We start from the raw sequence: 12,258 nt of genomic DNA, 5'->3' as shown, positions 1-12,258 counted from the left end.
GAGGGGTCTGTTCTCAAGGCACAGGAATCTTCTTATTAGATTACAGTATCTTACAATATTATAAAACCTTACAACTAAACACAGTTACACTAATTATTGTGTCAGTTTCATGAAATAGATTTTGTTCAAATAAGTGTAAGATTTGCAGCTTTTCAGTCAGTGATGGATTTAAACAGTTATGAACCCTGTTTTTCAAACTCAGGTTTTCAGTGTTCTCCTGGACTGTGAGCTCCATATGATGATATATATATACACACACACTGTATATAAGGTCCTCCTGATTTAAGCAGGCACTGACATGATCCTACAGGTGGCCCTTGGTGGTAAATTAAACAGGTTTCCCTATTATTTTAGACACTGTTTATCATCACTCAACACTCTCTGGGATTCAAAGTAAAAAGAAAGAAAGAAAGAAAGAAAGAAAGAAAGAAAGAAAGAAAGAAAGAAAGAAAATATTTAAACAAACAACATCAGACCAACAGATATTCTTCCTTTACATGTCCACTTCTAGGTAACCAACAAAAAAAAAAGTCTTTCATCAATTATGACTAAGTATAAAAAACAAACTACATACCAAAAGCATGTGTCAGTTGTTTCGTCACAATTACTGTGAGATTCTTAAAACACATCACATGCCTGATTAAGGCATAGTAATGTGCAGTGTTGTATGTTATCAGGCTCTGCTGCTAACATTACAAAGCCGTTAACAGAACAACTTCATGGTCACATCTCTTAATGGAGTGGTAACGTCAGCACCAGAGCCTGCAGCAGGTACTTATCATCAGTCCTCATTGATTGTACTATAATAATGACAGACCTTCTGAGCTTGGTGCTTAGCAGAAAACAGGCATTACAGTGAAACCTCGGATTGCGAGTAACGCGGTTTGAGTGTTTCGTTCACTTCCGTAATAAATTATGCTCATAATTCGAGGTTCCACTGTATATCACTAACTGAAACTGCAATAAATAATGAAGATGCTTGGGGCAAATGTATCAGGGTAAAACTACACATTTCATTTAGGAAATGTAAACACAAATACAAATATTTCATTGCAATTACAGTATTTAATTATAATTTTGATATATCCGTACTACACTGTATTATTGGGGTATTGGTGGCTCAGTAGGTTTCTCACCTGCCATGTGTAAGGGGCAGGTTTAATTTCCACCCAAACCCTAATTTTCTTTGCTCTTTTCTATCTGCATATTATAAAGTAAAGTAGTGCTAAGTGTGTTTAAAGGAACTTGTATTAGCTTGTATGAGTATGAGTGTCTTTACACTTATAACTTTCAGACCTGAGAAAACTGTTCTTAGCATCTCATTTAAAATAAAACTCAATTGAAATAATGTGAGGAATCTTAATAAATATACAGTATAACATAACTGTTCATTCTTCTTCTATAAGTCTAAAATAAGGATTATAATATATAATTCAATGAAAATAATTTGATATCAGTAGAAGATGAGACGTCAAATGTAAAACAGATGTGTGTTTATCAGGGAGATTTCTCATGTGTGACACACAGACCAGTGCATACAGGTGATCTGAGTAATTCAGCAAAAATAAACCACACATTAATGAGGTCAAGGAGAACAAATGAAAGTCTAATGCCTTATTCAAATCCTTTTTTATCCTCATTTAGTACTATTATTGACTATTCCTCACTTTTTAGTGTATGGACTTTGTGTATGAAGTTAATGTATAGAATTAAGTGTATTTTTTATTATTTCCTGTGTAACAGAAAGACCACACCCAGTACTGAGTGTATCTCCACAGAGCTGGGTGACTGAAGGAGACTCAGTGACTCTAAGCTGTGAGGTTACAGACTCCTCTACAGACTGGACATTCAGCTGGTACAGACATTTTACCTACAAAAACAGTTATGGAGATATCGGGTATAAAGAGGAACTCCTCTCAGACAGCAGCAGAGGATCTCGAGGCTCCTACACTATCAGTCCTGTCACTCGTAATCACACAGGAGTTTATATGTGCAGGGGAGAGAGAGACAGACAGCAGGTTCAGACAGATCGCAGTCGTCCACAGCCACTATGGATCACTGGTGAGGAAAAATGACAACACCCGTGTGCTGGAGTGTTCAATGTAGATGCGTAAATAAAATCTAAACATTTGCACAGCATTGATTTAATGTTTCATGTAAAACTCTTTATATTCAGCCTCCTGAGTGAGGAATGTTTAAGGCAGTTGAATAGCCCTAAGCACTGGTAGAAGATTATTCTCTTTCGTACAACACTGTTTAATTAAATGGGGTTTGAATGTGTTCAGAGTAAATTATTCCCTAAATAAAGTTATAATATGTGTGATGTTTTATGTTCAAGGTGAATCTTCTCCAGTCTCTCTGATCATCAATCCCAACAGAACTCAACACTTTACTAAACACATTCTCTCACTCAGCTGTGAGGACCGGAGTAACTCTACTGGACGGACAGTGAGACGATACAGACAGAGTGAGGGAGTGTCATATTGTTCACGGTGGGGATCATTTACCGGATCTACATGTAAAATCAGCTCCCTATACACATCACACACTGGAGTTTACTGGTGTGAGTCTGAATCTGGAGAAACTAGTAATCCTGTCAACATCACAGTTCATGGTGAGTCATGAGTGAGATAATATTAAAGACTCAGGGGTTTTTACTTAGGGAACTGTTCAATAAGTGACCCTTAACTGGTACATCTCAGAAATTTTTTTAACATGTTCTTTAACTGTAATATTATCAGAAGCCAGCAGCGGAATGTCAGTTGAGTGTCTCTCATGAGCTATACATCCTTATCTGAAGAATTTTCATCCAATTCAACACCACTAAACCCTCACTCACTCACTATCTATAACACATAATCCTCATATTTAGGGTCACAGGGGAGCCTTCATGCACAAGGTGGGCTACAACCTGGACAGAGTGCCAATCCATCGCAGGGCACACACAGACACACACACACACACACACACTATGGAAATGTCAATTAGTCTAACCTACATGTCTTTGGACTGTGGGAGGAAACCGGAGAACCTATGGAGAAACCCACCAAGCACGGGGAGAACATGCCAACTCCATGCACACAGAGAAGGGTATCGAGCCTGGCCGGGAATCAAACCCGTCCCCTGGATGTCCAAGGCTACAGTGCTAACCACTACTTTATGTGCTGCCCACTAAACCCAGTAACACTAACTATTGTCTCAGTGTCCTGAAATAGATTGATGTTTAAATAAAAGTAACATTTATAAGAGCATCTGCCAAATGGCTCTAATAATGCTTATACAGTGAGACCTTGAATTACGACCATAATTTGTTCCAGAAGTGGGTTCGTATTCCAAAAGACTCATAAATCAAATTTAATTCTCCCATAAGAAATAATGGAAACTCAAATTATTTGTTCTACAGCCCAAAAAAGAAATACATAAAAAAATGTATCTAAAATATAAAGTAAAAATAAGGCAAATTAACCTGCACTTTACCTTTAAAAAAAAGTAAAAATAAATCCTGACAGATAAGTGTTTCTGTTTGTGCACGCAGGCGCTGTGTGTGTGTGTGTGTGTGTGTGTGTGTGTGTGTGTGTGTGTAATGTGTGTGCACACACATTAACGGAGATACTGTTATATCGGAAATGTATTGCTTTTTATCTGATCTTTGAGTATGGAATGAGTGTTGTGTATGAAGCAAATATATAGATTTAGGTATATTTGTGTCTTCCCTGTGTAACAGAAAGACCACGTCCAGTACTGAGTGTATCTCCACAGAGCTGGCTGACTGAAGGAGACTCAGTGACTCTAAGCTGTAAGGTTACAGACTCCTCTCCAGACTGGACATTCAGCTGGTACAGACATGTTCCCTACAGAGACATTTATGGACATATTAGGTATAAAGTGGAACTCCTCTCAGACAGCAGCAGAGGATCTCGAGGCTACTACACTATCAGTCCTGCCACTCGTAATCACACAGAGGTTTATAGGTGCAGTGCAGAGAGAAATGAACAGCAGGTTCAGACAGATCACAGTCTTCCACAGCCACTATGGATCACTGGTGAGGAAAAATGAAACACCTGTGTGTTGGAGTGTTCAATGTAGATGCGTAAATAAAATCTAAACATTTGCACAGCATTAATTTAATTCATGCAGAATCATATCTGTGTCTAATGTTTCATGTAAAAATCTTTATATTCTCCCTCCTGAGTGAGGAATGTTTAGGGCAGTTGAATAGCCCTAAGCACTAGTAGAGGATTATTCTCATTCACATAGCACTGTTTATTACTGCATAAATAAACAGTTTTGTGACTTATGTTTAAGGTAAATCTCCCCCAGTCTCTCTGATCATCAATCCCAACAGAACTCAACACTTTACTGGTGACTCTCTCACACTGAGCTGTGAGGACCAGAGTAACTCTACTGGATGGACAGTGAGACGATACACAAACAGTAACAGTGTGTCAGATTGTTCACGGTGGGGATCATTTACAGGATCTACATCTACATGTGAAATCAGCTCCCTCTCCAAATACCACACTGGAGTTTACTGGTGTGAGTCTGAATCTGGAGAAAACAGTGATCTTGTCAACATCACAGTGTATGGTGAGTCTTCATGTAGTGTGTTTACTGTTAAAGGGGAATTTAAATGTTTTATTATGGAATATTCTTTTTTTGGGGGGGGGATTTTCCCCCGATTTTCTCCCTGATTTTTAGTCGTATCCAATTTCTCCTCGTCACTAGGGGGCTCCCACATTAAGCTTCTAATACCACTCAGTCAGGTGGGCCGCAGACTATCACGTGTTTCCTCCGACCCACGTGATGTGACCGACCGCATCTTTCCGAACTGTTTGCTTACGCACCATTGCTTGCGTGAGCACACAGATGCCCCTGATTGGCTGTAGAGTTGTCATTAAAGTGGGAGCCCGAAGTAACTCTTATCCCTCCCCTGTGAGAGAGCTCAGCCAATCAGCTCTCTCTAGGCCTCCGGCTGTGAAAGGTTACAGCATCACCTGGGGATCGAACCCCGCGATCTCTGGATGATAGGGCGAGCACTTTACCATTATGAAATATTTTTGATTCTGAGTTTTTAAATGAGACAACTGTTCAACAAGAGACACTTACTGTAACTAGTTTATTTCAGTAAGGTTTTAAAATTTCTGAATGTTCTGTAATTGTAATATTACCTGAAGGCAGTAACATAATGTCTCTGTCTAGTTTTTCTCATGAGCTGAATCAGTTGCAGTAGAACAGGTAAAACACTGTACAAGGCTGATTATTGTCTCAATGTTATTAAATAGATCTAGTTCAAGCCTGTTTGTGACCTTTCAGCCCATTCTGGTCTTAAACAGAGTCTTTCAGACTGAGGTTTTCAGTGAGCTCCCAAACTGCGAGTTCTCACCAAACAAACAAAAATTCGAATAGGACATTTGTACAATATTAATGGTTTTGCACAATATGCAGTTGAAAAAGAAAAAAAAAATATATATACACATTTATTAAGGATAGCAGGTCGAGATGGATCCAAGTGCAGTGGAGCAACTTCTAGGAATTTATGATGTTACGAATTGATAGATGTGAAATTTGAAACTGGCTTGGCAGCAGGGTTTTTATAAACGTGTTTGTAGCTGGAGCGCTTGCTGCTCTGTGTCGGGAAGCTGAGTGTGCAGAGAGAGAGAGAGCAGCGCGGGAATGCGGAAGCCGGCGAGAGCGGCTTGTGTGTTCTGCGCAGGAATGCAAAAGTACCAGGAGCCGGCCAAAGAGCTTTGAGTGCAGTGCGACTTGTGCAGGACACATATGCACACATAGTGCATACACACATATATATATATATATATATATATATATATATATATATATATATATATATATATATATATATATATGGTCATAAGTTTCCATGCTTTATTCCTTCTGATTGAAGCAGACAATGACCTCCAGATTCACGCCTACAGTTGATCCTTGGTGTTTCAAAGAAACTGTTGATCTTCACACACAACAGTTGCTTGGTTTTGAGGAAAGAATGAACTACCAAACAAGCAAAACAATATTAGATCAACACATTAACTTCCTTTACGTGTCCACTTTTAGATAGCTAGCAAAGAAAACTCTTATATCAAACTAAATGTTAAAACAATGAAACTAACTAACAAAAATCATGCATAACAAATTTCCTTCCTTTACCCTTTATAAACGCACCTTAGTGGGCTAGGAAATCACGGACACAGTGAGGCGGAATTACGGTGCAATAAGTGCGGTAATTTATTACTGTTATCCTCAATCAGGTGCAGCGTGGCAAAACACACAGTCAATAGTAGGCCCGAAGGGGATTTGGTGCCCGGTCGGTGAGGTTTGTCGGTCCAGTCGGGGCAGATGTAGGCTGGGTCTGAGTATAACTGGCTTGTCAAAATCAGGATTTCGGAGAATGGGGGAGCTGGTACGTTGGCTTTCAGTTTCTGTCTCCTGTGTCCATAGCAATTTCTCCAGTTGTCCCTTTTTTAGTAGATTTGAGAGGGGTGCTGAAATGGAGAAGTTAGGTAAAAATCGTCTATAGTAACTGGCTAGCCCCAAGAAAGCGCGTACTTGTTTTTTCTATGTCGGCTGCGGGTACTTACGCACTGCCTTGACTTTATTTTCTTGCGGTTTTAAGAGGCCGCAGCCGATCCGATATCCCAGGTATTGTGCCTCTGTTAATCCCAGGAAACATTTTTTTGCATTCGCCGTTCAGGCACGCTTGCCTCAGTTTATCACAAGATTTCGGAGAGGTGGTGCAGGTGTTCCACCCAGCTGCGAGAATGGATAATCACAGCATTTAAATACGCAGCTGCGTAGGGGCAATGACGCCGTAATACCACGTCTATCAGGTGCTGGAAGGTGGCTGGAGCTCCATGGAGCCCGAACGGCAGGACTCGGTACTGCCAGTGGCCGTGTCCTGTGCTGAAAGCTGTTTTCTCTCTGGTTTCCGGCATGAGGGTCACCTGGCCCACCTGGTCGACGACCGTGTACGGTCCCTGCCATCGCGAGGACTTTGCAGGTCGTGTCAGGAGGAGGAGCACCCAATCCCCAGGGCGAAATTCGCGAGGCTACGCAGGCCGGTCATACATGCAGCGTTGTTTAGTTTGGGCTTTCTCCATATGTTCGCTCACTATGGGGAGGCGCTCTGATTTTCTCCTGTAGGTCCTTTATGTATTCCACTAGTGAGCAAAAAGGAGATGGTTGATCTTCCTACACTTCCTTCGCGACATGTAATAGCCCACGGGTCTTCCAAACAGTAGTTCAAATGGCGTGAATCCTGTGGAGGCTTGTGGAGTCTCGCGCACTGCGAATAGAGCATAGGGGATTAGCTGGTCCCAGTTTCTCCCGGTTTCGTCCACCACTTTCCAGAGCATGCATTCCAGGGTCTGATTAAATCTTTCTACCAGCCTGTGTGTTTGCGGATGATACACAGAGGTGCGCAACCTTTTTATCTGTAGTTGCCGGCATACATTGGCCATTAGCCGGGACATGAATGGCGTACCCTGGTCTATTAATAACTCCTTCGGTAAGCCCACTCTGCTGAAAAGTAACACTATCTCTTTCGCAATGTTTTTAGTAGTCGCTTTTCGGAGCGGGACCACCTCTGGGTATCTGGTGGCATAATCAACGATGACTAGGATGTATTCGTGACCTTTCGCGATTTTGGAAGTGGGCTGATAAGGTCTATTCCGATTCTCTTAAACGGAACGCCAATGATGGCAAGAGGAATCAGGGGGGCAGGAGTCGGTTTTTGAGGTGATGTTTTTTGGCAATCGGGACAGCTTTGGCAGAAATTCCTTACTTCTGCCTCCAGCCCCGGCCAGTGGAATCTGTCCCTTACCTTGGCAATGGTGTTTCCCTCTCCCAGATGTCCGCTGAGGGGATGAGTGTGAGCCAGGTGCATCACGGCGTCTACTTTCCCTTGGGGCAATACTAAGAGGTCTTGGGGCTCCCCCCTTCGGTCCGCGTGGTAATACAACAAGCCGTTCTTTATCAGAAAGTAAGATGCCGGCCGCGCATTTTCCTCTCCTTCAGCAATGCCGTCGATTTCCCGTACCTGGCTCCAGCAGTGTCGAAGGCACTTCATGTTGGAGCTGCGCGAAGCTGCCGTCTTTCCGTATCTGCTGAGACAGAGGTATAAGAGGGTCAGATATAGGGGGTGTTTCACCTTCTGTTTCGGCATTGGCCTCTCCTTCCGCAGTTTGCGCTAACCAGGATGCCAGGGAGTGTTTCGATCTCGTCGCCCTCTTCTGACAGGGTCTCATCCCAGTGTTTTTTCCCCTTTTCCCTGGGTAATTTCCCGGGCCAATCTCTTCCTAGAATGAAAGGAACGGGCAGGTTAGGCACGACCCCTATGATCACTGAATCTTTGCCCCACCGATCTTCCACGGTAAAACGGGCCGTTGGCACCTCCCGTCGGTCACCCTGTACACAAGTGATCAGGAGGGGCCTGCACGGCCGCACTCCTGCCGGGATGATTGAGGGGCGGGCTAAGGTGACTGCACTTCCCGTGTCGATCAGTGCCAGTAGAGGGGCACCCCCAACTCGAACCCAGTGAGTGGGGGCCGGGAGACTGTCTTCGGACCGCCTATTGTCGGCCCACAACCCCCGGGAAGAAAGGGATCTGCTGAGTTCCGGTTCGGTCGGCATTGGTTCGTCCTGCAGGGTCTCTGCTCGTGGCAGTCCCGGTGTGGGAAAAAAAGGAGGAGGAGTCTCCCGTCCATATGGGGGAATGTAACTAGGAGGGCTTCGGTCCGTGAATCTTTTTTTTTTCTGGACCCAAGGACAAGGTCGATAATGCACACTTCACGGCTCCTGTTATTCCACGGAGGGAGGCCGGGGCCCGCATGCCCACGGCTTATCATTCCTCTCTGGGCAAGGCTCGCATCACTCTATCCATCACTACACGCTTCACGACTTCTCGTGCCGATAGTAATTCCGGCTGTAGCCAGCGGGTCGCAATCTTAGATAAGCGATCCAACTGTGCACGGGGGGAAGTCTGCGGCTCGTCCAGCGGTGGAATTCTAGCGCCGCCTGCATGTTTGATAACCCACGGGCGAGTATCTCTGTTTTCAACAGGTCGTAATCCTCCGTGTCCTCTGCCTGGAGGGAGAAATACGCTCTCTGCGCTTCTCTGGCTAGGAGGGGGGCAAGGATGGAGGTCCATTCCTGCTTCAGCCAGTCCTCCAGTTCTGCCATTCGTTCGAAGATTTGGAGGTATGCTTCGATATCGTCGTGTGGGGTTAATTTTGGTAGTAGATGCTGGGCATCTTTGCTAGGGTCCGGGAGGAGTACATCTCGTCCCCGGCGAGGCTGTATTCGCGTAAGCTCTTGTGTGGCGGTTTGCAGCCCATGCGCGAGCTGCTGTAATATAGTTTGTTGATGTAGGGTGGTCTCTAGGAGATGTCCCAGGTATTGTTCCATTGTGCAGCCACCTTCTGGATCCGTATTTTCACCCCGCGTTCTCCACCAATGTAAACTCACCTTAGTGGGCTAGAAAATCACGGACACAGGGAGGCGGAATTGCAGTGTAATAAATGCGGTAATTTATTACTGTTATCAGGCTCTGCTGCTAACATTACAAAGCCATTAACAAATTTACTCCATGGTGACATCTCTTAATGAACATTTTCTTTATTAATTTCTCCCCTATTTAGTATTTGATTTACTATTCCTTTCTTTTTGTGTTATATGTGAGGTATGGATGTTTTTTATGTATGAAGTAAATGTACAGTTTTAAGTATATTTGTGCATTTCCTGTGACTGAGCATTGATGTCTCAGTGGTAGATTTCCAGAAGGGCAATCCGGCATAAAACATGTGCCAAGCTGTTGTGTGGATTGTATGGTCCAACCCCTCAATGGGAGCATCCAAAAGATTTATAACAATGTGTATTTCCTGTGTAACATGGATAGGGCCCGTACTGAGCGTATCTCCACAGAGCTGGCTGACTGAAGGAGACTCAGTGACTCTAAACTGTGAGGTTACAGATTCCTCTACAGACTGGACATTCAGCTGGTATAGAGAGGTTACCTACAGAGACAGTGATGGAGATATCAGATATGAAGTAAAACTTCTCGCAGACAGCAAGAGAGGATGTGGAGGCTCCTACACTATCAGTCCTGCTGCCCGTAATCACACAGGCGTTTATAGGTGCAGAGGACAGAGAGATGGACAGCGGGTTATGACAGATCACAGAAATTCATAGCCGCTATGGATCACTGGTAAGGAAAATGACAACACCTTTGTAAGTAAGTTATGCCATAAAAACACATTCATGATAATTATAATTATTATAACACATGTAAATTATAATGTGTGTTCAAGGTGAATCTTCTCCAGTCTCTCTGATCATCAATCCCAACAGAACTCAACACTTTACTGGTCACTCTCTCACAATGACCTGTGTGGACCGGACTGACTCTACTGGATGGACAGTGAGACGACACACACATGAATCAGGATTGACAACTTGTTCATGGTGGGGATCAGATACAGGATCTACATGTAATATCAGCTCCCTCTTCACATCTCACACTGGAGTTTACTGGTGTGAGTCTGAATCTGGAGAAAACAGTAATCCTGTCAACATCACAGTGCATGGTGAGTCTTCATGTTACATGTTTTTCGACAAGCATTTCACTGCATATCGTACTGTGTATGTGACAAATAAAATTTCAATTTGAATTTGTTTATTAGTAAAGGAATAGGGAATGTTTCATTTCAGAATATTCAGCTCTGAGTTGTCCTGGGAGAACTGTTCAACAAGAGACACTTAACTGTTATTTTGCAGAGATGTTTTGAAATTTCTCCATCTTCTGCAATGGTAATACAGTGAAACCTCGGATTACGAGCATAATTCGTTCCGGAAGTGGGCTTGTATTTCAAAACACTCGTAAATCAAAGCACATTTTCCCATAAGAAATAATAGAAATAAAAATTATTCATTCCACAGCTCAAAAAAATAAATACATAAAAATAATTGACAGAAAATATAAAGTAAAAATAAAACAAATTAACCTGCATGTTACCTTAAAAAAAGTACAAATAAATCCAGACCAATAAGTGTTTCCATTTGTGCGCACAGGCGCTGTGTGTGTGTGTGTGTGTGTGTGTGTGTGTGTGTTTTTCTTTCTCCTCCGCTGCTTAGTGTGTGTTATGTGTGTGCGCAAGCGTAATTTGACACCGTGCCGGTTGTGTGTGAGTAAAGCACCCCCTCTCGGTTTCTCACACACACACACACACACACACACACAAACACATTAAAAGCAAGAGAGAGAGAGAGAGAGAGAGAGAGAGAGTGAACTGGCATCGGTGTCAAATTACGCGCGCGCACACATAACACACACTCTGCAGCGCAAGATAAGGAAAACACACACACACACACACACATAACACACACACACACACTTAAACACTGACACACAGTAAAGGCGAGAAAGAGAGGTGTGTGTGTGTTTGTGTTTAAACAGGCGCGGTGTCAAATTATGCGCGCACACATACTCTGCAGCACAAGAGAAACACACACACACACACACACACACAAGACACATACTCAAACACTGACACGCAGTAAAGGCGAGAGAGAAAGAGAGCGTGTGTGTGAACCGGCGGTGTCAAATTATGCGCGCACACACATAACACACACACTCTGCAGTGCAATTTCCCAAGAGAAAGAAACACACACACACACACACACACACACGGATTGATTATACCAGTAAGAGACGAGCACTAAGACCCAGCAGGAGAGATGAATACCTGCAGCGCCAGAGAGAGAAAAACCATTGGCTCAGTTGTGATGACGTGACGCTCGGTGTCAAAACAAGAAGCGCACGCGTTATACATGACACTCGGAGCTCGTAAACCACGACAACGCTCGTTTTTTAAGTCAAAATTTATTAAAAATCTTTGCTCATCTTCCGGAACACTCGTAATCCGAGGTTCCACTGTATTACCTAAAGACAGCAACCAAATGTCAGTTGAGCGAGCTGAATCAGCTACAGTAGAGGAGATAAAACACTAAACAAGGCTGTAATGCAGCTCCACACAGTTTTACATTCCTTATTAAAATTTTACATCCAATTCAACACTGTCGAATTATCTGGGAATTCGCACATCAGCCTCTACTTCAAAGTCGAAAAAAGCCATAACCAACTACAGGGGACACAGGAATCAACTCTGGAATCACTTTTAATTCTTGTGTCTGACAGCTTTGCAGGTTTCACAACAATTGTTCAAAATAGATTTGACTGAGTGAGGG

At 43.1% G+C, this 12,258-nt stretch overlaps 1 protein-coding gene across 1 annotated transcript; it reads left to right on the top strand.

The window, feature by feature from the left end:
• Positions 1 to 719: 719 nt before the first annotated feature.
• LOC128515051 (Fc receptor-like protein 5) lies at positions 720 to 10,203 on the top strand. Its single transcript, XM_053489102.1, has 6 exons — positions 720 to 771; positions 1,744 to 2,061; positions 2,339 to 2,614; positions 3,725 to 4,042; positions 4,306 to 4,587; positions 9,911 to 10,203. Exons 1-6 carry the CDS (start codon positions 720 to 722, stop codon positions 10,201 to 10,203), a joined length of 1,539 nt encoding a protein of 512 aa, XP_053345077.1.
• The last annotated feature ends 2,055 nt before the right edge of the window (positions 10,204 to 12,258 follow it).

The sequence above is a fragment of the Clarias gariepinus genome, chromosome 1 (assembly GCF_024256425.1).
Source record: "Clarias gariepinus isolate MV-2021 ecotype Netherlands chromosome 1, CGAR_prim_01v2, whole genome shotgun sequence".
Lineage (NCBI taxonomy): Eukaryota > Metazoa > Chordata > Actinopteri > Siluriformes > Clariidae > Clarias > Clarias gariepinus.
Note: the sequence above shows the minus strand (reverse complement) of the source record. Positions and strands in the feature narration are given on the sequence as shown.